This window comes from Strix aluco, chromosome 24 (assembly GCF_031877795.1).
Source record: "Strix aluco isolate bStrAlu1 chromosome 24, bStrAlu1.hap1, whole genome shotgun sequence".
NCBI lineage: Eukaryota > Metazoa > Chordata > Aves > Strigiformes > Strigidae > Strix > Strix aluco.
In genome coordinates, this window is record NC_133954.1 from 5,059,214 (window position 1) to 5,086,592 (window position 27,379).

The window sequence follows — 27,379 nt, forward strand, 5'->3', positions numbered from 1 at the left end:
AGTGAAGTTTGAAGATGTTTTGTAGTGCCTTGACTAAATTAAAGGAAAAAATTTTCTAGGGTTACATTTACTAATGTATACCATTAAATCAAAATAAATTGCAGGATGGAACAAATTAACAGGTTCTTACAGAAAGACTGGCTTGGTCAGTAGGTCTGGTTTATGTTGTACTAGGGATGTGGGAAGACTTCGGGGAGCTCAAACATTTAAGTAGTCAGGATCAGTACTGTTTTTTTTTTTTTATCAGGACACTTCTGCTGCCTTTTTGAAGGCTCCTCCATACCTGTACATCGGTTCTCTGTCAGAAATCTTGTTCTAATAGTAGTTCCCACACCACTTTCACATCCTTTATGCAGTGCCAAAGTGTTTTTCACATCAAGTGCCAAATTCTTGGCTCTCCTGATGAGCATGGTAAGCCCCATAACCAATCTGGGAAAGCTTTCAGGGGCAAAAAAAAAAAAGCCAACCCTCTCACCTTTCATATGTAGATGTATTGGCTTGTCTGAGTCCCAAACAGTTTAAGATAAATGAGCAGCCTCTGTTTATCTTAGAGGCATTTGACTGTAGAGCTGATAGCACTAATGGACAGGTCCCGAGTAATTCGCTGTGTAACAGTGTAGGAAAATTGCACAATTGTGCCCACCCATCTGGCCATCACTGGGTGTCCTCATGGATATTCGGAGCCTTTGACACTCTCTCGTTTTATCGTTCTCTGAGTAACAGAGTGCAATGAATATTTTGCAAACTAAAAATTCCTATCACTGAAGACAGCCATTCCTTTGTAATTTTGACCTGGGTTTTGGTACTCTTTGTACACTCCAGTATTATGAGTGCCAAATACTCCCTTTTTTTTTTTTTTAATGTGGGAAGAAATATGAAAAAAACATCCTATCCCATATCATGTACAAACCATCCATCTAATAGTACGGACACTCACTGTGTGCAAGTGGTGAGTGAGCAGCACTGACAAACTCAACCATTCACAGATTTTTGTTTTCTGCTTCCTGACGTTTAAGCCTTTGGGATATGCTGTGGTTGCTTTCAAACTTTTCTTTACAGTGATGAAAGCTAAAAACCTCTCTTAATAAGAGTGAGGACGGTTGTATTCATTGTACTCTAGGAGGATGTAGTTTTAAAAAAGCCAATAGTTATCATGAGACCCATGAAATAAATCACAAATGACAGTGGTCAATATTATTTCTCAGTCTGTAATCTTGCCTTGGGTTTACCTCCCTGCTCAGTGCTGCTGTCACTGCCACCGACCCCTTGGGTTGTCCATTATTAACTTGTCCTACTCTAGAGTTTTTGCACCAAGGATTTTGCCTTTGAAATTACATCTTTCACTTGGAGTGGAAGACCGGAGTCATTTTCAGTCTCACAGAAATGTTGTGTGAATGCAGAGAAGGTATCGGCAACAGAAGGATTTTGCGGAGCTGGTAATGTCAGAAGTCACTTTCAGAGCAACTTTAACGTGATGCAAGAACTGAGGGCTTTCGGGAGGGATGTCCCAGCCCTTCCATGCTTTCAGGTGCTGGTGCTAATGCCTGGGAACTGATATGCCTCGAAAAGGATCTGTTGCTTCTCAGCTCAGGATCCCCAAGAGCCTTCCAGGGTGGGAACTGGTGGCACAAGGTGGTGCTGGGGGTCCTGGGACTCCTGCTCACTCGGGGTGACAGACCTTCCTCCCTTACCCCTTCCTCAGCACTCGATTTCCCACTCTCTGCTCACTGTGCCCCCCCGGCTCCCCCATCATGGAGCTCATAGAAGGTGTCAATGGAAACTCCCTTTGCTGAGAAAGTCTGTGTTGAATTTTTCTTTCTGGCGTAGCGACCTTACATGTCAGCCTTCAGAAATGTTCTTGAGGGCCTTGCTGTTTAGCCAGCACTTGACCCTCTGGAAGCCACAGAAGCGTTGCTCATGTTACCCTGGTGCGAAGTCGTTGCTGTCACATTCTGTAATTATGCACACTATTAATCATTTTCTGGTGCTTCTGAATCCCACTGCAGTGTTTGTCACACTTTTGTTTTTGGCTTTCACATTTGCAGAGTGTAACTAGCCATTCTTCATGTGGCTTGGATTTTTCTTGCTAGATTTGCCTTGAATTACATCATAAAGTAGTTGAAACAGTAATAATAAATCGCCTTCCTATTAAGTAGATAGCATCTACTTGTCTTGGTTTGACTTGCTTTCTTACCAAGTGTATTTTGGGATCTCATAAAAACTTATTTATTAGATCATACTCGTGAAGATAGTATATGAGATTGTTCCTCTTATTCCAAATATAACCATCTTGTGATCTTAATCAACATTTGCTTTAAAATTGTCCAGCTGGCAATTCCCTGACAAGTTTGGCCAAGAGCAGTGTTAACATGAAGGTGGCTTCGCTTTGTTATGGACTTAGCTCCTTCTTTTCTGTGTGCAGCTATGACTGTGCTAGGAGAGCAGTTTAGGATTTCCTCCAAAGATGACTCATATTTGCCAGATCCACCTATAGCAAAAATAGGACATGCCATTACAATGTGTATTATTTAGGCTACTTAATATTTTATCCAGTAGTCACTGAACTTTAACTGGTAGCCTTTATCTGTGAGCTTGCTTTTTCTGCCCCCATTTGTCTACCTAAAGACAAACAAAAACCTCAGGTGGAGTGTGTCTCCATTAATGTTGTTACTGCTACCCTGCCCTCCACCTGCCTTGATTTTATAACTGGGAGTGGAGATTGCCCAAGGACATCTTTCAGAAAGCAATAATGTGTTATTCCTGCCATTGACTCTACCTCTTGGCTGGTTTCTGTAGAGCTCAGACTCTTGCTTGCAGCAGCTTGTGGCAGTATTGGTGGTTAATTAGTGTGAGCCACACCAGTCCTGTTTTTTAATTTCCTAGATAGTCTCCCTGGGTAATCTCCATTTCAATGATAGTTTCGCTGTTGCAAAACTACAGCTGCAGCAGGGACCTGGTTTTGTATTGGGGAACTGCTGTGTAGTTGCATTTCTTTGGGGGTGGGGGGGAGCTCTGCAGATCTCAGAGCATGAGAGAACTGGGGGAAAACACTTTTAATCTGGAAACTGTTGCTGTGCAGATTCCCCAGAGAGCAAGAACTGGCCTGGTCAGGTACAGAAACCAGTAGCCCAGCTGCTAGCATTGTGATCTGTTCTGAGAGCACCATCACCTGAAACACCCAGAAGGAAGCTGAAAGTTCCTAATGCTTTATCCAAAGCAAGATCTTCCTGCCAGAAGATTTATCACCAGTAGCAGTGTCTGCAGCTGAGTCTTGAGTGGCAGTTCTCAAATACTGATGTGATGAACTTGAACACACAACTGGAATAGGAGAAGTTAAAAGGATTTGTAGTTTCAGGTTTTTTGTCTGCTCAGGACATTCCCATTCTTTTCCAGTCCCCAGCATTTTGTCACTAACAGCTTTGTCCTCTGGCCTGTGTGGTCCTTTATAAACTGTTTGGAGCCAGGAGCAGTTGTCTTTGCTGTATGCATCTCAGACAGGTGTTTAAAGAATTGAGTTTGAAATTAATGAGAAGGTTAAATGGGAGTTAATTGTCTCCACTTATGGATTAAATGAGTGAAGCTAAACACCAGGGCCTAAATAAAAGTGTGAGCTATATATTTCCAGGATGAAATTAGCTTGTTACGGAACCCCAAAAGAAGCATCCTAATTTACAGAATTACTTCCTGATATTTACAGATATTACCTCCTAAAAGGAGATTGTTATCAATGCTTTAATGTTCCCTCGGGGCTCCAACGACAGGGTGACCTGCAGGAAACCTAAACAGGTTCATTCTTCTCCACTCCAATCCCTTCTGTTGAAAGGGGAATAATAACTCTTTGGATAGGGCAGTGTTTTTAGGAGGATCCTGTCTGCTCACTGGTGGTCCAGCGTCACCGGTTTCAGGTTGGTTGTGTCACAGGGAGGGATGGTGCTTTTCAGCCCTGTGATTATTAGATATACTCCACCCTTGAAAGCTCCCACTCCTTTTGCTGCTCTTCCCTTCGCAGCTGGCACGGACTAACCTTACGCCAGAGCGTCGGCATGGCCTGCGGTTGCATAACGTACTGCAGTGGGCTAACCAGCTTTAGCAAAACAGTCGTCTTGGACAGATGTTGCAGTGAAGTAATGATTAATCGGGGAAAAATTTTAACAACCTTAAATGGCAGTAAATTTATTTTGGCAGGTGGAGACTGAGAAAGTCATTGCTGCCATGTAGTAAAGTGTTACTCTGAAGAGTTCGAATCTCATTTTATCTGCCATAACACTTTCTCTTGCTGTCTCCTGTCTCAAACTTTTGCTGGAGCAAGAGCTTCAGTACTGAAATCTCCTTTTTCCAGCTATCTTTCTAACATGTTTGCCATCCATGCGAGAATGTGGAATGACATTTTTTCAGACCCTCACTAAACATCGGAGGTACCACTGCTTCTTGTTTCAGAGAATGTAACGCACATACTTAGGGATAAGGAATGAAATATCATTCTGAATTGACAGGATGACAGCTGTAGCTTTATTCTAAAGTTTGTCTTTTCAAAACATATGAACTGGCATTGCAAATAACACTGAATATCTTCTGTGAGACTGTACGGGATAAAGGGATGTATCAGCCTGCCAGACGGAATTTTTTGAATATTCTTGCAATATTCTTTTTGAAGGTGAAAAAGTAACTGGGTTCATCTGAGAGATTTCTTTACTAGTGTTCTGGATTAATATTGGAGCTTTTTAACTTTAGCAAGACAGTAACTCACATTTAAAAGATTCTTGAGAAATGAGTGATAAGGGAGAATCGATTACTCTGATAATTTTAGCAACATTCAAGATGTGAATTCTTTTTGATTCAAAAGCTCCACATTCTCAGCAGCTGTACTGATCTATTTTATTTTGAACAAGAATTTAGTTTTGACTTCAGGAGTAGGTTGCTGGCATTTCTCCTTTTTAATCTCTCCTTGTTGGCCAACAAGAGTTATTGGTGGTGCAAATTTCATGAAAATTTGTTTATTTTACTGAGGCTCTGTTCAGGGTAGAAACCACTTACCTGAACCTAAATTTTATACGTTCTAGAAAACTTTTGGCCTCTCTCAGGTTGTAATGGTTAGGTAGGAGGACTAAAAATGACTGTTGAATATTTATATAATGTTGTTACTGCCCGAGATGCAGGATGTATGCAACCTGCAGTCACAGTGACAGCACTATTTTTGGTCATGGCGTGGTCCGGTGTTGTTCTTTCTTTAACCAGCAGAAGTGGGAACATGTATGCTGTTTTCTTACCAGTGCTGCACTGAAAGTAAATGTAATCAGTAGACAGGGACTACACAGCCACCGAAGACCATGTGTTGGAGTAAGTGTTTTCCTTGTAAAAATATAATAGCATCTATTTTATACAGTCAGTCTTTCTGCAAACAGACGAGTTGTTAGTCTGGCAGGATGTAATTCCATTTTCCTTACTAGTTTGATTTCCTTTTGGCTTGTGTGTGCTTAAGCTGATCACAAGTCTTGTACTGAATTGATGTTGACTCTAGGGTACTTTTTGGGGTAATTCAAGGGAAGGATGCCTGTGAAAAGATGGTGATTTGCTTTTTATCTATAATAAATGAAGGCTGTCAAGCGAACTTAAAAATACTAAAAGTACAGGCTCATCTGTACATAATTTTCAAAGTCACATTTTATAGTTGCATAGGATGGTTGTAGTTTCGAGTGCAAAAAACCAGCTGGCAGACACTTTTACTTGTTTTTTTTTTTTTAATAAGGTATGAAGGCATAACACACATCTGAAACAGCTGAGATTGGTATGGCTTAAAGAGTTTATTAAGTTTACTTAAAATCTTAAAGCAACTCTGATGTAAGGCATGTTGATTTCTTCAGAAATCTTTTGTTAGTTTGGATAGAGGCCATATTATGTAAGATGTAACTATTTGGCATCAAAGTAGTGATTTTAACAAGGAAACAGTTTAAAGCTTGATGTGGTCTCTGTTGTGGCAGTAACACTCAAGATGTCAGTGCATACGGGAATAAGACACAGGTGAGGTATGTTTATAAAGGCACAGTTTCCTTATTTCTTCTATCACAGTAGCTGTGTCTCATTTCCCTCCAGTTACCTTGCTGATTGGTGACTATCCTGAGTGCCAACAGTCAGGAAAATGAGAAAACAATCAGAAAAAACTTCTGTTTTCATGTTACCGAAAGTGCTTTGAGGCTGCAACTTGCAAGTCCCGTGTGTCGTTGTCTTGTGGAAGAACTCCAAGAGGTGCCACACGGTCAGTGCGGACTCCGCTGAGCAGCGGTGCAGCCCAGGAGGAATATTTTGTGTGGCTTTACCCAGGATGAGATGGGGTCAAGCCTGCCATCAGCGATGTGTTCAGAGGATCAAGAGGTCTAGTACTGCTGGCTCAGTAACCACAGCTGAGGTGTTTTTAAATCCTTTTTCCTGATATTGAAAAGAATTGTTAGGGACCTCCTTAAATTCCCTTTAACCAACTACTTCATTTTCCTTGTTGTGGTTTTTTTTTTTTTTTTTTGCTTTGCCCTAAATGGAGTCAGGGCAGTCTGGAATAATGTGTATGGAATCGACAGGCCATTTTTTTGTTGCATACAGTTTTCCTTTGAGATGACCTTTAAGCCTTGTGTTAGTTGCATTTCCATTTAGGGAATCCTTAAACTATTTGAGATTATTGGGGGGGAGGCTTAGATAGAATCAGAATTTTGAATGTTTGTTTTCTGATAGTAAATTGCCTTCTTGTGTGTTCCCTAAAACTTCACACAGAAAATACTATAAACTGGACTGCTTTCAGAGAGATGGCAGCAGAAGCAGCTCTTGGGGTGAGAAGGTCTGTGGGGCTGAGCAGGGACACGCCGCCCGCAGAGGTAGGTGACTGCTAAGGGCTAGTGCCCGGCTCATGTCCTGCTCAGCTGCAGCAGGAGAGAAGAGAAAAGCTCTGGCGCTGAAAATGTTCCGTGATCCATGAAGTATCCTGGAGACACAGGGTTTCTCAAGATCCTGGACACATTTTAAGTTTTGGATAAACTGTGCCTTAGTGCAGCACCAGGGAAGGTTCTGGAGAGCAGCTCCTCATTGGGTCATTCTTGACCTCTTCCTCACACATTGAAATTCTGGGAAAGCAAAGCTTGACGAGAACTAGGTTGTATCAGGAGCAGTGAGGGCTTTTGCCTGTGCTTGTCAGTGCATCTCGGAGTTTCACATTAGTGCCTAATCCTGTTTTGGAAACTTGCTTCCTTTTCCTCCTCTTAAGTCATTTTATGGTTTGCACGAACTGTTCAGGTGATGTTTCACTACCGTGTTGAACATAAACTTTGGTTTTTTTCTGAGCTCTCCTGCATTCATGTCCCTATCTGTGACCAGGGACTGCAGGCAGTCCTGGGGCTCAGCTGCTGCTCTCTGCAGCGATGGGCATCTGCATAAGGGGCTGCTCATCTCACCCAACCCCTCCTGCTCCGTCTGGGCGCCTTCCCTCCCTGGCCCAGGAGAGTGTGGCAGGAGCAGTCATGGAGAATGCTCTGGCACGAAGATCCCTCTGTCCGAGGAAGTAAGAACAGTCGCACGTTCTAGTTTGATACCTGTGCGAAAGTTCTGCTGAGCTTCTCAGCCCTAAGACAAAGTAGGGAATGTTATCAGCGGTGGAGGAATTAACTTGCTAAAAGTGTTTTTCCTGTTTAAAGCTTTTGCCGTAGTCTGTCTGTGAGGTGGCATCAACTGTCATCTTGGGAAGGGACATCTATAGGAATAATTAGTATTACATGGTCAAAATGTTTGTCACCTATTTACTACGGGTTTATCAGGCACTAAAGGGATGAACCAACTCCATGAGTTGCTGACAGACCAGCTGCACAAGCCTTGGACAAACTGGCCGACGGGTTGATTTTCAAAGTTATGCCCCTTTTACTGAAGGTACCAGCCTGGCACAGACTTATTTTGCTATGGAGGAAGGTACAGGTCTTTCTGCTTGGAGGGTTTTGTGGCCCACAGGTCACTGGAACTAGTTTACAGCTATTTTTATGGTATTCATTTCCTTCGGATCTATACAGGATGCTTGTTCTTTTAACGTCCTACTTTTTATTATGATTATAGATTGTGAGTGCCAGCTGTGAGGGAGGCAATGCCTGCAAATGCAATTCTGCCTGGGAGTGCCTGGCAGCATGTGTCCTTCTATAATGTCAGACTCTTTTATTTGAAACAGATCTTTGTTTGGATGCCTCACTGAATAATCTGTCAATAGCTGAAATAATACCTTGTGGTAAGTGGTGCTGCCAGAAATCCCACTTGCTTGTCTGGCTAGTTCCATGGTCACAGCTAATAAACTGTCTTTGCTCATGCTGCAGCTCATTTTGCTCCTGAGTTGCCCTTTCTGCTATAGATCTGCGTGTGCTGGCCGAAATGGGTTAGTTACTGATTAGTGTGATGTATACAAACAACTGCTTGCTCTGCTGTTCTGAGCCCAAGTCTGTCAGCACTTGGGGTTATCTCACTCCTCCAATGCTCCTTGTGAACCTGTGAACTTCCTGGGGGGATTTAATGATGGGAACGCCAGTGCAGACCACCTGCCTGACTAACCATGGCTAAAAATCATAGAACCATAGCCTAGCTGGACTTCTCTCTTCGTTGCTTGCAGTTGTGGTGTGAAGACAGTTGTGTCTAACAATTTCCCCCCCCCTTTTTTTTTTTAAAAAAAAAAAATTACAGCTGGGTACTATATGAGGGAAGAGAGGAACTTGAGGGGGCCATGAACCAATTCCAGGGTTCATGAAGCAGCAATAAAGGTGCTATTATAAATGAGCAGTGGCTTGTAAAGGGTTGCAATCTGCTAATGTAGGTTACTGGGTTGATGCCGTTGATTTAATAATGGCTCTTTAATCTGTTTAGATATTCTGATAGTCCTTTCAGTTTGAATATGAGGAATTGGTCCCTTGTGAATTTTTCATTAGTTCTCAGGGTCATTTTAATAGTTGCAAAAGCTGTCAAATAACACTCAGCTGCACAGCACACTGCTATTTCTGATCAAACTATGAAGATAACAGCCTCAATAATTGCTCTGGTGTTGAAGTACTTGTCATTCAACAAGCTGTAATTTCAAAGTGGGTACCACTGCTTGGCCAGTGTGATAGAGTTTAGAAGTTTTTAAAATATCACCTTCGGATACCTTTGTTATCCACTGCTTCTGGCTGATCAGCATGTGATGAAAACATCACACGTGCCCATCTTCTTAGCCTTTGTGTTATAATTACACGTTTAGAAAGCAATTGATGCTGTGGGGAAACTGAAGAAGCGCAGCAAGAGCCTGTGTTTAAATAACCAGTCGCACACTCCTGTGCGGTTTTTGAACATGCCATATGGTGTGTGATGTGTGGTGGTTTGTATGTTAACAGTTGGTCAGTGCATTATGAAGCCTGTGGTATCATACGATGGTTCGTTGGCCCTGCAGAGCCTGCTGAGAAGAAAGGACTGTCTGTTTACGAAAGAAAGTGTGTTACGGTTGGTGCAGTTTCACCTTGCTGCTCATACCAGTGGAGCTTAGTTGTGTGTTGGCCTTTGAGATCTCTTTGGAAACAGGGTTAAAGCAGATGATCAAGGAGGGACTTCAGGAGCAAAGCAATCTGCACCAACCCAGGTAAAACAGGAATATGAATGCTGCCCTCGTTTAGAAGGGGGTGATCAGGAAGTAAGGAGGCCAGCAGTAAATGATCAAAAAGAATCTCAAATTTCTGAAAGTCTTCCTACTTTGTGGATGTAATGTTTTATGTTTTATGTTGTGTGTATCCTGTTAACACCGTTTGAACTGAAATGGTGCTTTATGTTGTCAGTAGCAGCTGGGTGTTAGCACTGTCTTCCTTCCCTGCTTAATGAGGGAGATGCGGGGGCTTAAAAACAAGATTGTCAAGCAGCAGTAAGTTAATGTTTAGTTTTAGTAATATCTGTTTTATTTCCTGTACAGTTAATCCTCAGTTGCCCTGGAGTGGATGACCTGGTTGCAAATTAACCACACCACTGATAAAGGTGAATGTGAGCTCCATTCAGAAGCGGCTCTGTCCTGGCACAGCAGCCAAGGTGTGCTGGGAGAACGGGCCTGTGCTGCTTTCAGGCTGGGGAGTCGTAGTCCTGTTTTCTAACCCTGTGGAGTTCCAGCTAATGAAGCTGCAGAGCTGAGGTGGCTCTACACACAGCGGCTTTTTGTCTTTTGCCACCATATTCTCAGAGCAGGGACCTCAGGGAAAAAGCTGCAGAGATCTCCTAGCTGAAGGTGAACCCCACTTCTGCAATGTGGACACCATAGAGGAGCTAGTGATGTTAAGGGCTCTTTGAATAGTCAGTGGAAAGCTGGTCAGTGCAGCTGATGAAGCAACCCCAAAATTTCACCTGCCTGAATGTCGGTATCTAGTGGAAGGCTTGTGGTGTTGTGCTGGTTAACCCAGATGCAGGGCTGGCAGGCTGGAAATGCAAGTGCTGCTCTCTGCAGGGGTTTGGGAGGCTGGCTTTGTCCTGCAGGGCTGCTCAAATTAAACAAGTGTAACCTGGCCCTACGTTCAGGTGCCCTGTGGGAGTGTGGTGCACAGTGTGGTCTGTTGGAGAGCTCTGGGAGTGTGGATGTGCAAAGACCTGTTGAGAAAGATCCCTCTCCCGGGCCTGCTGCAGATGCTAGGCAGTGGTGAAACATCTGCTTGACAAGGAGCTAGCATGGACGCTGTGCTTGTGAGCTGCGTTGCTTCAACTGGCCTGTGAAACGAGAATCTCGGTGCAGCGGATCACAGAGGTGATAAGAGGAGGCCTTTGTGTAAAAGCAAGATTCATAACATTAATGGGAGCGTGAATGGTGGAGGTGGTGCTCCTCCTGAAGATGCCTTGGATCCACTTCACAGATGAAATCCAATTATACAAAATGCTGAGCCATTCATTTACAGGTGAGTGATGTGCTGTAGATTGCAAGGTCATGGATCAGCAACAGGATGATTAGAGGACACTACATGCACTGCGTGATACCAGCCACCAGTTCGTTGTGCTTCTAGAAAACGTTCCTGAGGCTCAAGGGTGCAGTGGGAGGAGATGCAGTCAGTGAAGACAAGGAAATGTTGGTATGACTTCATAAAATATTAGCAGGCTTTTGTTTTAATAACTGTAAACTGTTCTGTTTCTCTGTATTTAACATAAGATAAATTAGCAGAAATAGAGATATTTATTGTGATGAGCAGTTACTAGTGGTTTCTGTAAGGACTGTTAATAAAGTCTGACTTGGCTAAACTAAAAGTGGAAACAAACCTCCAAACCTGAGCTGATGGAATTACACTTTTTTTCTGTTATCTTCTCTCCCTCCAGCCTTCCTTCTCTCCCTGCTTCTCCTCACTCCCCACATCCCCACTGAAAAAAGAGGAAGGAGGAAGAATTTAAGGAATAGCACTGGTAAAGCAGCACTAGGTAGTAGAGGGGAAATCGTGAGTTACCGTTGCTGGCTGGTTGCACAGGCTTGTTTGTTTGTTTTAACATATTGATCCTGTGTTTTAGGGCTTCCACTTAGTGTTTGCAGAGGCCACGCAGGAATCCTTGGGCCTGGCACACTGCTTTGGCTAGTGGGTATCTATTGTTCTCCTCTCCACAATCGGATGAGCCGCAGCCCAGATGAGATATTTTCAGGGTGAACCGACACTTCAAGTGGTGTTAAACTATTTTGGATCCCTGGTCTGTCTTGCTTGAGGTTACATCAACAGATTTGGCCTAAGGAAAAGATTTTTCTTGTATCAGGTTACTGGACAGTTTAGAAGGGTTTTTGCATGGCCCGTTTCCTAGAACCGTTGGCATTTTCACTGCTGAACTGTATTTCTTTTAGGACCGAGACATAAATTTCACTGTGCAAGTAGCTTCAAAAGAAGCTTGCTTGCAATGAGGGTGAAGTAGAAGAAATAATTAGCTGGTTTTTATCTACTCTGACCTGGGACTTTGAGAGAAGTGAGATATGGTGTTAATAACTGTCCTTATTTCCTGGTGTTTGCTTATCAGCATTGATGACCTGTGCACCATAGCAGCAACTTATCAAACCTTCTGGTATTTCTGTATGTAGGACTATTTCCTTAACTGTTAATGCGAGACTGTACTCCAGTGAAAAGGCCAAGGAGATGGGTGCTTGAGATGAGTATAGATATGAAGTGTCAAATTCCTTTGTTCTCTTTCTCAAAGGACAAAGATGCGAACAGGAAATAACTTTTCCTGTAAGTCTCTCTTGAATATATTTAGGAGGAAAAGAGTCATTTCATAAACACATTCCACTCTCCTTTTGACAAAACCAGGATTTGTAGTAATTTTGTTGGCACTGTATGAAAGTGCTGTGAATGAAACACTTGAACCCTGCCCTTATCTGCAAGTCCATCAAACCATTTCATTGTATCCCAAAGCTATAGATGCATTTTCTTACTGGATTGTATAAGTGATCATTTTATTAATCAGATTCAATTAGAAGAGCAGGCCAGAAGGGTGTTTGCAATATTTGCTAGGAGGAGCCTTGTGTAATATAAACCTTAAAAGTTAAATATACATATATATGTAAAAATATGTATATAAAAATAAAAAAATACTTTGTGGATTTGAATGTGTACATAGAGAGTAATGTAGTAGTGACTATTGCATATATTAAATATTTAAAATGCAAGTAATAAGGTTTGTATATGTTGTGGGTTTAAATCCTTTCATTAATAGGTGTGGAAACCAGTGTTATACTTGAGGCAGATCTGAACAGAATTTCTTTAGATAACAAAAGGCCCCTTTGGGGGGAGGATGTCAGCTTTGCTGCTGCTCCTCATCGGCCAAGCACGCGTTCTATGTGGGTGTTACAGACCTGAAGTCGTGATATGTGTGTGCTGATATATAGTGGTTGACAGTTGTAGTCCACTATGGATTGCTAGGAGACACCTAAAGGTACAAATTGCTGTTGCTTTCTGAATAACAAAGCAAAATATTTTGAGAAACTTGAAGCACTCCGTTGTTTTCAGAAGCCCTTGGAAAACTGGCAGTAGATCCATTTCCCTCGTTTGCTGTTGCCTGCTGGAGGATGATCACTAAGTGTGTTGGGGAGCTGATATGGCAACATTTCTAAGTTTATAATTATTAGTAATTCAGTAAGATCTGTATTGTTCCAACTGTGCAAGTGCTGAGATACCCGTTCTTCTCTTCTGCAGCAAGGATGAATGCGAGAAGCATCACATGAATCTCTTAAAAACCATAGAAAACACAGAAAAGATTTTTTTTTTTCCATCTAATAGATGATTTCATATATATTTTTAAAAGGTGTAAAGAGATTGACAGTTTGTGACTGCCAGACTTGATTCAAAGTGTATTTCTTTGTGTTTCATGGCAGTAGGTTGCTGTTCTGCAAGGGCTTAGCAGCTGATTGCTCACAGGAATACAGAAACATAGCTCCGTTTGGAGGAGGATCTGTCATAGCTCTGAACTGTTAATTAAACTGATTTCTAAAAAAAAGATTAATCTAAATAAGGCTGATAGCAAAATTAATTTGAAAACCTGTGCTGCTATTGTGGGACCTAACGCCGCCTTTCAGCCATTACTGGTAGCTGCGATAGGCGTGTCATAGCCATGGAGTAACGGTGTTTGGAAGGGACCTGGGGAGGCCATTTCGTCTAAAGCCCTGCTTTCAACTGGGCCAGCGGCTTTGGTACTTGTGTCGAAAATGACTGTGATAATCCTGGGAATAAGCAGTTTTACTCTGTGTTGCTGGTTTTGAGTGTGTAAGTAGATCTGCCCAAGCTGTGTGAGCACTTGACCACTACTCTAGGCTAAAATTGTGCTTTCAGGAAATAATTAGTGGGTGAAAACTTTCTTCTTGATGAACAGTGTAGCATTTGCTCTGACTTGTGGTGATTGTCACTAACTAACTCATTATCTAACAAACGATACTTTGCAGAAGCCTGTGCCTGCCAGAATTCTCGGGCTGATGCGTCGTCTGAAAAGATCCTATTTTAAATAATTTCACAGGGCTCTGAATTCCACTGGCCTAAAATTAAAAATACAACGGTGTGGTCAAAGTCATCTTGGCTTGTGGAAGATAGATATTTTACAGGATATTGTAGATATTTTACAGGATATCTGCTTATTAATTCTGAGAGGTATTTGTGCTGTCTCACAATATTATTTGGATAGTTTTTCAGCTTCAGACTGGGAGCTATCTTGACAGAAAAAATATGTAAAATCTAAAGGAAGTAAATGAACACAATCATTCTGGTGGTAATTTAAAATGATAAAACAAGCAGCATGTAAATCAAGTAATCTGTTTTAATAATCAAACCATTTAAGTCCTTTTCCATATTGCTAATGTTCCCCTTGCATTATCATTGTTTAACAAGTCAGTACAGTTGCCATTTAGAAATTCACTCCTTTTGCAATGAATGATGAATGCATAAATAACAGCACTCCTACTGCTCAGATGTTTTTCCATTCAAAGCATATAAAGTGAACTACTTAACTCTTGTGCAAAGTCATTTGCTTATCTTGCCTATCCTACGCTGCACTTCCATATCCACCAGGATGTTTGAGGAGTTCCCTGTTTTGTTCCTTTTCTTCCCTTTTTGAAGGTGTTCTCTCAGTGAGAGGGGAAAAAGATCCTGATGCTGCATCTGCCAGGTCAGTCACACTCATCACTTGGACTGAAAGCACTACACTTGGTTGTAGTAAAAAACCCTCTTTATTTCTAAACCAAACTTTCTGTAAAATATTAATTGCTCTTTAATTGGAAGAACAAACCTTGTGTATTTACTGGGCCTTTTCAGCACTGATATGCAGACTAATTTCTACAGGGCTTGAGGGTTTCTCTTCCAGGGCACCTGCTGCTCAGTTCTTGCTAACAGGGCGGAGACTGAGAGATGGTGAAGAGGGGATTTACTGCAGTTCTGGTTCAGATTGCCATTGGGTAACATGAAGCTTTTCCAATACAAAACATAAAATACAAGGAAAAAAGTTCCACAACAGACCTGAGCCAAATCTGTGACCAAAAAGTGGGAAGCTTTTCCTGAGTAGGCATGCTTTCAAGGAAGCACCAGGAAAAGTCCTTTCCTTGTGAATAGTTAATGGTCATACTGTGCTGGAATGTATTTACTTTGTGATTTGCAAACTTAGTTTTTCCCTCCATTGCTTATGACTCTTTCTTCATGTTAGCTGGCTGAAGTTGTTGCTATCTGTCCCGCAGGGAATGGTGTCAGTGATAATCTGGACTTGGGGTGGCCGAGATTGCGGCTGTCCATCGCTGTCCCTTCAGCAGACGTGGCAGAAGGGAATCTTTGGCAAAGGAGCTGGATGGGCAGCTGTAGGTGGAATATCTTCATCTGCTGCTTTGAGACTCGGCAGTTTGTCTGCTGAAGCCCTTAGTTGGTAATCTAATGTGCTGGTTTATGAGCCAAAACCACAAGAGCTGTGTTAAGTCACAATATGCTGTAAAACACATAAATGCCTAAAGAAGTCTGCCTGGTTTCATGGCCAGAACACAAACAGTCCTGTTTGAGGACTGTATACTTGTCCTGGTTTCGGTGAGCGAGCGGCTGTGTGGTGTTTGGCTGCCAGCTGGATTTAAACCACGACAATACCCAATATTTGTGTTTAGGTGAGATGATGCAGATCACTGCAACAACTCTAAAAGAAACCCTAATTATGCAGAAACATAAGTCATATTTGTGCATTATTTGCATATTTTGCAGTATTAGTTTTGTATTATTTGTGTGGCCTGTGTTAGTAAGACATCTAATTTTATTTTGGATCTAATGTTACCAAAGGACTAAGCAAGCCTTTTGGAGTGCTTGCACATGGTGTACTGTATCTTAATACTGCAAAATGATTCTTGGGGTTTTATAGCCCTGTATGAAAACAATGCTGTATTCAGGAGACTCCAGCAGCATTCACAGATCAGCACTGGGCATGAGCTTAACAAATGCAGAATATTCCTTTACAGCAGAACAATGAAGCATCTGAACATCTCATGGCCAGCTGACTGCAAAAGGAGTCTCTAAGCATCTACAAAGAAAACCTGTGAAATATGATTGTAACTTGGCACCTAGGCTTGTAGAATAAATAGAGGTGGAGTTACACATCAATACAAAGTTCTGTTAATTGCACAGCGATTACAGAAAATTGGGAAGCTGGTATAGTATACCATCTATGTGTAAGAAAGAGATGGCTTAGAAAATAAGGCTGAAAGTCATCATCAGTACAGTTGCTGATGTGGCTTCGGGTTCTGTTTGTTTATACAAGGATGCTGCTATATCGGGGTCATCGGCAGCAACATGAATGGTTTTTGTTTCCTGAAGTTACTGGAGAAGTTGGGAGGTAGTGACATGGTATCAGTCATGGTTTTTGTTTTTTCTGCATGTTTCTTGACCTTTCTGTTGGGTTGCAGGATTTTATAGTTCCTTCAGCATGCCTTGAAAGAAAGGTTGTTATTCACAAGTACAAGCTAGTCCTTTCCTGAACACTATTCAGAGAAACCTGCCATTGCAGAATTCATGCACTGCTGAACCAGCGTGATGGAGTCAGATGGTATCTTCCGCACGCACGATGCAAATCTCTCGATTAGTCTGGGTTTTTGCCTTTTGTGATGCAATTTTGTCCACTGATACATTTGAAGGTAGTGTACCCTTTAACACAGTGGTGTATAATCCAGCAAACAAAGCTGAATTCCCAAAATTGAAGGCTGAGATAAACATGGTGTGGCAGGTTACAGTTAATATGGACATGGGGTTTGGAAAGAGGAGGTGGTGATTGAAGGGAAAGCATCTTTTTTTAAGTACCTGAACGCTGTAACATCAGAGTGGAAGGAACATAATGGATCATGAAGTCAGTTGCCGGTCAGTGCAGGAAGCCAAATATTCTAAATACATCCATAAAATAAGTTCAGCGATATCCAGCAGAGCTCACTAGTCCTTGCAGCTTCTGTTGAAATGCTCCTCCCGTATGGCTCCCGTGACAGCGAGCTTTCAGTTTCAAGCCTGTGTTGGCCAGGGTAAATCATTCCCTTTTTTCTTTTCTATGCGCCTGTGTAGTTTTTTCTTCTGACTACCTGGCAAGATGATATTCACCTACCAATGTATTTATAGAGTGATTCCTTCCACCTTCTCCTCCTCCTCCTCCGTAGTTTTATGAGTCTTGCGCTCTAGGCTCTTCTGCACACGTGCTCCAGTTGACTTCAAGTGTGGTGGGAGCACATAGAAGAACCTACATGACTTTTGAGCTTTCTTTTTCTTTTTGTTATCCTTCTATAGATTATGTGCTTTTATTTGATAGATTAAAAAGTTAGAGATTGTGGGTAGATGGCAGTCTTGTTTGTTGCTATCCCAAGTGTGTTCTACTCTTTCCTGGTTAGATATGGGATCGTAGGATAATTCAGCCTCAGGAGGTCATTCAGGGCAACCTCCTGCTCAAAGCAGAGTAATATGATTCCTGCATAAGGATTTTACAGTATTTCAGCCAGAATTTTCACATGGAAAGTGGGAGTGTGTTTTACTGCTTTACACAAAGAAATCAGGAGCAAGCTTCTTTCCTCTACCTGTGCGTGACAGCAGTTCTCTCGTGTGGATTGGAATAAAACCACAAAGCATTATGTTGTCCCTGGAAGCTTTTCAAAGAACTTCCTTTTGTCTCATTATCTATTTCAAGTCTGCTTGCGCCTTCTGCTATGCTTCTAGAAACGTAAAAAGAGTGTGCAGCGCTTCCCTGCCGTAGGAGAGACAGCTCAGTCTGTCTGACGCAAATAGAAACGAAAGTTCAGTGACTCCTATGTTTAGTGGTTTGGCATTTTTTCAGTGCAAGGTTAGTACTTTAACTTCATGTTTAAGGAGAGGGTTTTTAATATTATTTTCCATTTCTAGGTAGCTACGTTTCACAGTTTTAGCCTTTATTCAGCATTCATAAGAGCGAGCTTAGCATCCATCTTCCATTTTCCTTTACCCCGACCTTATCTAGTAGGTTTGCAAAGCTGCGCGGATGACTCGAGGGTCAGCTGTGTTGGAGCTGAATCAGCCTTGTCAAATTACGGTCAGTTTGCTTAAACGGTTTGTTGAGGAAGATGTGGCACCAGTCACTCATAGTTTACTTTTCTTTTGAAAAAATGTACGTCATTAAAAAGGACTCTTTTAACCTTATTTCCAAAGCCGACTGTGAAAATTGCAGATGAATGAAGTATTCCTCACCCTGCCTTTTCTGCTCCCTCTGTACAGGAAAGGAGTGGTGCAGAATGCGAACTGAATGGCATTTCCTATTTTGTTAAACTGGCAAGATCTGAGAACTGAATCCATGCAGGACAACTGCAAGCAAAAATTTCACCTGCACTTTAAATGCACAATGTGCAGGAACTCAAATTCCAGTTTTTCTGGCCCTCAAGATGGATCAGAATGTTGTAGACCTGCATATTCAGAATCGTGACAGGCTTGGATTGTTTTCCTAGCACAGGGAGGTAATACTGACTGGACAGTTTTTTGGTCTTTTTCCAAGTGCAGCAAGAATATTTTAGCTATAGTTCTGCCAACACAAATCCTGTTTATCTGAGCTCTCTTGTGATGAGGATGATTTGCTGTAATATAGTTTGAACAATTTACCGAAAGACTTGAAAGTCATTCTTTCCTGCTTGACAGCTGAGTTTATTTTGAGATTTACCTAAAATAAAGTCTTCAGGTAGCACTGAATTCTCAGTAGGGAGACCTGGTATCGCATATAAAAGGCACAATTGTCTGACACACACAGGGTGAAGTCTGCTTAAGTAAGATCATCCTACTTCCCAAAGCATGAGAAGAAGTATTAGGAAGGATTTCTTTGCAGAAGGGGTTGTTGGGCGTTGGAATGGGCTGCCCAGGGAGGTGGTGGAGTCCCCATCCCTGGAGGGGTTGAAGAGGCGGGTTGACCCAGCACTGAGGGATCTGGTGTAGTTGGGATCTGTCAGTGCTGGGTTAACGGTTGGACTGGATGATCTTCAAGGTCCTTTCCAACCGAGATGATTCTGTGAAGAATAGTTGTTCCTTTGTGTCAGCACAGCTGGCTATCCATTCTTGCCTTTTAAAACAGGTAAATGGCAGAAGCCTACTTAAATTCTCTTCCTTAGTGAACACATCCTAAAGGCCCATCCTTGACTATCCATGTACCTCTCTTCATGAACACGAGTTAATTGAATGTCTTCATGTGTGTTTGCAATGAGAATGGAATCAAAGCCTGCAAGTAATGGATTTTTAATGTATGTATTTGGTGGTACTTTGGGGGAAAAGCCCAAATCTCACAGGGTGTTGGCAACAGGAAAAGGAATTGTCCCTCTTCTGCATGCCAGAGAGGTGTGCAGCTGCTGGGTCATTCTTCCTGTGCACAAAGGAGGAAGAAAAAGCAGTAACTTGTACTAAATATTTCAGTTTGTGCTTTGGAGTTAATGAGTAAGTTGGAAATAGATAATAGTTTGAAACCATCAGCTCTTATTCTTTTAACCTTCCGTGGTACTAGGTTAGCTGTTGACTTATCTAGTGCAGGCTGATGCATCTGTAGCACTCCTGTATCTGTCCTGAATTACTTGCTTTTGCTTATTTTGTTAACGTTTCCTTTAAGCCACTGCTGTACAGTTTAACTGAAGGTCTGTTTTCAGTTGGTGCCTGTGTTGTGACTTCTTGTCGTGAGGACGCTCTGTTTCTGGAGCATTTGTGTGGCATCAGGGAGCAGGAGGGGGTCAGACCAAGGAGCTTTACTGAGCACCTGCTAAGGTGGGAAAGCTTTAGTGTGTCTGTGTGTGTAAAGCAGAATAGGATGTGAAGTCTGTGATCAATGGTGAGAAAGGAGTATTCCAGCTGAGAGAAGGTCTTTTCTGAGGAGCAAATGATCCATAATACCAAAAGAGACACTTCAGCTCTCTTAAAGTAACAGAAAATGAGACGACTGGTGACTTGACATGATTTTTCTAGCAGTTGCTTTGCTCCTCAGATATTAGACAGATGGAGGGAAAGACTGGCAAAATGTGTTTCTGAGGAGCCGTTTCACACCCCAGCGAAGCCCGGCCTCTCCGCAAACTGATCCCCTGGTACCTGCCGTAGGTTATCTCAGAAGTATGCTGCATTCCAGAAATAGCAGTAAGCCGACGACGTGCTGCCTGCTGTCTGTGATCCCACAAAGTTTCTGTTTATCTTTCGATAAAGAGGAGTTACCATGTGAATGATTAATTAGAAATTCCCTTTATAATTTGAATCTCAGCATTTGGAGCGGCGACTGCATGGTAGGGTGCCTTTGTTTAACGGTCTGCGTTCTGCAGATGTTGTTTTGGAGTATGGGTTCCAAGTCTTGCCAACTAACTCTTTTCTTTATTTGTACTGAGTGCATTTGAAGTTGCATCATTTCCTCGGTAAGAACAGTTTTATTTTTGACTGGAGTGTTTGTCAGGTGGGACAAATCCTAAATGTGAGTGCTCTCTGGTGGCGAAGATTTCTGCTTTGGTTTTCTGATTTCTGCAGTGTATTTTCCAACGGCAATTGGATGTGAACATAGGATGTCTGGACTTCAGGATTTTTATTTTTTTTCAACTCCCTAAAAATAAAAACTACAAACCAGAGTAAGAGCCTTTTTCTTGCCTTGGCAGTCTTCTTTCCCAGACGATAATTTCTATCCCTTTAAATGATTTATATTCTGTGACCTGCTGGTTTATATTTTCTCACTATCAATTGATGTTTTAACAAGGTAATAAAAACTAGTATAAAAACTTCTCATGAAAGAGCTGTTCTTCATCAAAATAACACACAAGGGTTAAATACTGTGACTTTCTTTTTGGCTGCTGAACTAGATTTCAGATGCCAGAGTAATAAGTGGAAAATTCAGAAGACAGCGATACAGAAATTATTCAAATAGCATCATTACGGGGAAATCTTTTCTCCTCCAAGTAGCAGCACAAGATGATGCGATTTTCATGGTACGGACAAACTGCGGTTTGACTGTGGGGGTGTCAACCCCCTGGATTAGGTACAGGCGTTACTTTTATCAAGTGTGCTGTAGATTGCTTTTAATAACAAAAATCCACTCCTACGCGTTACACACTCTGTACTGACATGATTACACTGTGCTGTTTGTTGATAAGCTTTCCCCTGACGGGGTGCAATGCCCCAACTGATGAGCCTTTCCGAAAAGCGCCGGATAGCTTCGTCATCTGTTTTTGTGACCTTGTCTTGCAGAAGAATAGTGAATTTAACACAGCTTGTACCTCCCAGTTTGGACTGCTGTTGTTGGTTGTTTTCTTAAGTTTTCATGAGTTCTTCTTGGGCAAGGAAAACCACGACTCTCACACCGAAGCAATGCAGCTAGGAAAACAGCCGCTGCTGTTCTTGGCCTGCTGCTGTGCTGAGCTGCGCTGTCGGATGAAAAGAGGCTTTATCAGCAAGGAGGGGTGAGGAGCGACAGCTCCTCTTAGGAACATCTAAGCACAGCTCTGGAATTTTAACTCTGGTGCTAAGAAGTAAAGAAAAATCAACAGAGAGGTAAATGGAGATGTCGGTTGTTCATAAACTCCATATGGTAAAGCCAAGCTTGAGAGATGCCCGTTTGTCAAGCCTGGAGATGAATCCTTCTCCCTCATCTCCATCTGCCTTTTGCCACAGAGATTGAAGACACAACTCATCAGAGTCTAGTAAACCTTTTTAAAACTTGCTTCCGAGGCCAAATGTGAGATCTGTCGTCTAAGCCCAGAGCTGTGGGGACGCAAGCAGACGGCACATCCAGCTGCTGTCTGTGTGGGTGTCGCAGCTGTAACACCTCCAAGGCCGAGCTGGGCCCTGCTCGAGGGGCTCCCGGCGCGCTGAGCTCTGCGGTGGGGCCGGCTGGCACAGGCAAATCTGTAGGTTCTGCTTATGAGGCAGCTGAGGACACTCGGCTGTCAAGGGAGGAAACTTAAACTGTGCTCTGCTACTGAAAGTTTACATAATTCATTACTTAAGGAAGAGGTCAAAGTATTGGGTACTGTGATGGTGACTTGGCACGACGCTTCAGTAGGGATGTCCTTTTTTTTTTTTCCTTTCTTCTCAGCAGCTAAAACAAGCCCCGTTAACCTCTCTCTGCTGACCAGGAACCCTCCGGCCATGCATCTGGCATTACGGTGGGGCTTAAAACCTCATCCAGAAACTGCTGTATCTTTAGTTTTATCATTAATAGTGTCTTCAGTGGTGGTTATGCGCCTGCTGTGTGGTGACTTTTGGAGTGCAGTCTATAGGCTCTCCGTTGGGCAACTTGCCTTTTTTGGATGGCCCATCTCCAAAAAGATGGGATGGATTCGGCTGATTTTGATGTCCTTGTAATAGGTTCCATTACTTATGCATGTCCCAGTGTGATTTGATCTCCTTAATAGAAACAGTGCTGTGTGTGCTTGGTTTTTCTTAAGCTCTCCTATGTATATGTAGAGTCCCTCATGTGCTCCTGAGAGGGCAGAAGATGAGCAGCCTGGTATCGGATCTCTTTGCACCCACGTGTGTCTTCTGCCTGTTTGGGATCTTCCCAATACCATGATTCCCAGCTGCTTTGTGCTTCAGAGAATTAAAATTAGGGATGGCAAATGGCAAGGACTGAGTGCGTGAGGCTTCCTGTGTACCTAAAAGTCTGCCTTAAGCATTAGGCTGTGATTCTGTATTTCATGCCGGGCTTGCATGCCAGTTGCAGTGTTGTTGCCTATGCATTACCCATAATTTTTATTGCGACAGTTAGCCGCTGAGCTGCGGTTGGTATTGCTAATTATAATAGCCTTATCTTTTCTAAAACATTTCTGGTAGCTTTCAAGCATCATATATCTCTAAAATATAAAATATCTTTGCATTTAAGCTCATTAATGTTTTGGGAAGTGCGTATCAGGACCACCTTCAGTTAAAGCAATGCAGGAACAAAAAGATGTTTTGCAATTCTTGTGTCTTTAGAGAGGTATTTCTGGAGGAAGCTGGAATTAGAGGCAAAATCGCTTTTAAAAAGTGGAATGCTGGTTGCTAGATAATATTTTTTGAGTTTTATTACACCTGCTAAAAACTAACACTGCCAAGATGCTGCAGAAAATTCTCAAATGAACAATAGAAAATGTCAAGCCTGTCACCACATGGGGGTGGTAATAAATTCAATAAAGTAATGCTAGCATTTGTGCCCGAGTCCATCAAGGATTAGGAAGGCCCTTGTATTCTGCAGAGGTGTTATGGTGCCATCTAATGTTGTAAGATTTAAATACAGGGTGCAGACAGGTATTTAGTGATTTAATGGTAGAAATGCTGTAATTTGCATGTCAGTCTCTAAATCTGCTGTCATCCTTTCTCCTGAGAAGCAAATGCTGTATGAATTCTTCAGCTGTTAATCTGCAATTCCTTCTGTGCTCTTCTGCTAGATAACCTTCAATAAAATGTGAATTTCTTTGGAAACATCTTTTAACTTAGGCACTTTTTTTTTAAAAAATAAAAAAAGTTGTTTTCTGTCTTGCTTGCAGAAAGCATACTAAGGACCAGGCAGGCTTTAAGGAAGGTGTCCTTTAGGGTTATTTTCACACGTTCTTCAAGAGCTTTCACTTCTGCTTTAGCAGCAGTGATGATATCAAAGTGCCTTCCAACAAAAAAGATGGAGTGGAAGCTAATTGCTAGAGCTGAAAGGCTGTAATTTGCTTCTTGGCTTGTGTTTTTGTTTACTTTCTTGCAAATGTTATTTGACCTCTTAAGTGAGTGGCTTCAAAACTTGTGCTGCTCTGTCCTGAGCTGGGTTATGGGCAACTGTAGAATGTGGAAGAAGAATCTCCCTTTAAATCCCTTTTATGAAGCAGATTATATAAGCGCATCATAAACTCATGTTTACTTATTGTCAGTTGTAGAGACAGTAAATTATATTAAGTGAAATCTTGCTAAAGAATTTCTTAGAAACATTTGTTTCTGGCCGTGTGTTAATGGCAACAGAAATACCTGAACGTGCAGAAAGCTGGCTTGATAGCATCAGCAAAGCAAAAGTTTGCTATACTCAGAAATACAGCTGGTGTTTGTACCTCAGTACTCTGACCAGCCAGTGAATAGCAGTAGAAATTTCCGTTGTGGGCTGTAAGATCAGCACTAGCCCTAATTCTCAGTCCTGGTAACATCAGGTCTCTCTGTAATACACTAATGTGCCCTCCAGGCCACACTGGCCAGATAATGCCCGTGGTCAATGTTTTAGTGTAAAGTTTCAGTACAATGATGTATTGAAGAGTTCACCTGATGAAATGGTCTTTGGAAGACGTATTCTGAACCTCTGTTTGACTAATTTCCTTTCTTCCTTTTGTCTCATCCCGGGTAGGTTTGAAAAAGGACGGATTTATACGTTTATTGGGGAGGTGGTTGTTTCCATGAATCCTTACAAAAACTTGAACATCTATGGGCGTGACATGATTGAGCAGTACAAAGGAAGGGAATTGTACGAGAGGCCTCCTCACCTCTTTGCCATTGCTGATGCCGCTTACAAAGCAATGAAGAGGCGATCAAAAGACACCTGTATTGTAATATCAGGTAAGCTGAAAGAGCTTTTCATGATAATGAACACTTGATCTTTGTGAAATTCTAGGCAGAGAATGAAGAATGATTTGGCTAATGACAGCATTTTATAAAAGAAAACGTCATTAATCTTAAAACTATTTATTTGCATTTGAATCTGTGTGTGGAGACCTTGGCAATTATTTCTTATCTAATTCAAGAGCTGGTGTCAGTCATTAGCTTAATCAGTGTGTGCAAAGTGGTAATTTAAAGGAGTCCTCTGCTTGCTCTGCCCGTGTGAATGGAGATCAGGGAGAACAGGGGTCCTGTCTCTCCTTCGAGAACTGCTGATTTTTGTCCCTTAGATGACTGGCCGGTGTTTTGTTCTCTGTTTCGATGGCTGGACTGATTGCTTGTGGTGGCTCTGACAGTGGGAGTGGGGCTTGTACCATGAACGGTCACTATCTGGATCCTGGCACTTTGTTTCCTTGATGTTCCCGTGCTTTAGCAGCTCTGAAAAGCGAGAGACCCGAGCTGGTGTGCTGAACAGTGGCCTCTTGTACTGCAGTTCCCGGCACTGCTGCATGCCAGGCTTTCTCCTCTAACAATATTCCTTTTGATCCTCTGTGTGCCAGGCCTTTTACCGACCTGTGAAATCTTACATCATAACTGCTTCCAAGTCAGCACAGCAGCAACAACCAGGCAGCGCTATGGCTATATTTAGAAAATGTTCAAAGTGCACGCAAATAAGATTGCTTTAGAAAAAAAACCAGGAACAAAACCCCCAAACACTGTTGGGGTAGAACTAAGATAGGCTGTTCAGTGATTTGCTTTGCTTTTTTGTATCTCTTGTGTCACCTTTGTGTTTATGCTCTCAGGTGAAAGCGGGGCTGGGAAAACTGAGGCCAGTAAATACATTATGCAGTACATAGCAGCCATAACCAACCCCGGCCAGAGGGCTGAGGTGGAAAGGTAAGGGCTTTGCAGAAAAATAAGTGAAATCGTTTTGTTTATGGATCTCTTTCTGTGAGCTATACACACCGTGTTATTAGATGGTCTCTTGTACTGATTACATGCTGATTTTTACAGCATTTGCCTAACTTCTTCAGATACTGCTTTTACTGTGGGAATTTTGCAATATTGACTGGTAAAATCAAGTAGAAAAGTTTATTTTGAGAGTTTGAACTTTCAAAAGTTTCCTGTGGCAAATTGCCTGAAATATGTGTATGTTAGAATAGCATGTTGTATGCAAGGAACATACTCCGTGACCTTTCAGGCTTGCATGCTCCTGAATTGCAAAATGTCCCTGTCAGTCCTAGAGTAGAAGTTTTCAAGCAGAGAATGTGGTTTTCTGCTGAAACAGACTTAATACCTACCTGACAAAAATTTTGAAAAAGTCTTGCAAAATTGTTCAAGAAATTGGTTTCAAAACTTACACATGTGAAGACTGAATTGTTGATGCTATTTGCAGCGGGATGATCTGTTCTTTGGTTTGGTTTGCTCAGCTCCAAGGAACGCTGCCGAAAGCTCCCAGCTGATTTCCCATGGGATTGCTAATGTCACACACATCTACCCAAATATGTCATCAAAGAGCATCACTGCCATTAGTAAATTCTTCCGGAGAAATAAACGCCTGCAAAAAAATGTCCATGGTCTGAGTATACAAATCTGGACTTAACCCTGTTTTCTTTTCCTTTTACCTGTACTACAGAGTGAAGAACATACTGCTGAAATCCAACTGTGTGTTAGAGGCCTTTGGCAACGCCAAAACAAACCGTAATGACAATTCCAGCAGGTTTGGAAAATATATGGATATCAACTTTGATTTTAAAGGAGACCCAATAGGTGGGCATATCAATAATTACTTATTAGAAAAGGTAAGCCATGGTCACTTCTAGAGTTAGAGGCTTCTGTGTGGTTACTTTTGTAATATGTGCCTTGCCATTAGAAAGTTTTCCTTTCAAACGTGGTATGTCGACAGGTGATGTACGAGGGCACAGAATCTCATTGAATCTAGCACTTAGTTTTTCTTCAGAGTTAGGATTAAGTAACTGAAATGCTGCTGAAGCACTGGCAGTGCTGTTACTTAACACCACTGCTGTCAGAGCTCACCAAGTAAGGGACTAGCGTTACTTGAAAGCTTATGTGCATATACGTGCGTGTACTTTGTATCCAGAATAAAAGCTGAGGTTAATTTAACGTCTGCAGAACTCCTTTGTAAGTTCCCACATGGAGTTCTCACTGGTGAGTAAAAGGAGACGGTATCTAGGTCTGTAAGTAGCAATGGTATGCTCGAGAAGTGTTATTCTGGAATAATGCCACAGCCTTATGGGATCTTTTAGTAACTTTGTTTTTATAGACTGCAAGTGATCCTAAGCATAATTTTTTTTTTTTTCATGTCATTAAGTGGTGGCTGAAAACATTGGAATATGTAAAACTCTGTAGATAAACTGGGTATGATCTATTAACAGTTCTTGTTGTGTGTGAGACATGTCTGGCTTTAATTTATATGTCCGACCACATCTGCTAACATGATTTTTTTTGCTTGTGTGTTTTACTTTTCCCTTTATTTCCCCGAAGTCTGTTTTCAGAATAAACACTTTATTTTAAAAAACAAAACAACAAAACCAAACATTTAACATGTGATACTTTCATGTAAGAAAGGGGTGGGGCTGCAGCTGATGTAACTTAAATCCTGATGATTTATTTCATATTCTTGACTTCTGCCAAGTTAGATTTATTTCCATTTTGAGGCTCTGGTCCAAACACAAGCAGTTAACAGACGGTGACTTTGCACTGCAGTAGGAACATGTGCCTTGTCACTCTCCAGAGTTCAAACTTGTAGCATCAAATAAGGATACGTTGTTTGTGGACTGAATTTCTGCTGCATTTGACTTTTTCTTGGTGCTGTTTTACACTGAGTT

The 27,379-nt window shown here is 41.9% G+C and overlaps 1 protein-coding gene across 3 annotated transcripts in view; it reads left to right on the forward strand.

Moving 5' to 3' along the window:
• Nucleotides 1-27,379, forward strand: part of MYO1D (myosin ID) — a 166,296-nt gene that overhangs the window by 12,879 nt on the left and 126,038 nt on the right. For all 3 annotated transcript variants that reach the window (XM_074849311.1, XM_074849312.1, XM_074849313.1), the window contains exons 2-4: nt 24,283-24,491; nt 25,334-25,427; nt 26,167-26,332. In XM_074849311.1, coding sequence (XP_074705412.1) covers nt 24,283-24,491; nt 25,334-25,427; nt 26,167-26,332 — 469 coding nt within the window. The remainder of the gene's footprint in view (nt 1-24,282; nt 24,492-25,333; nt 25,428-26,166; nt 26,333-27,379) is intronic.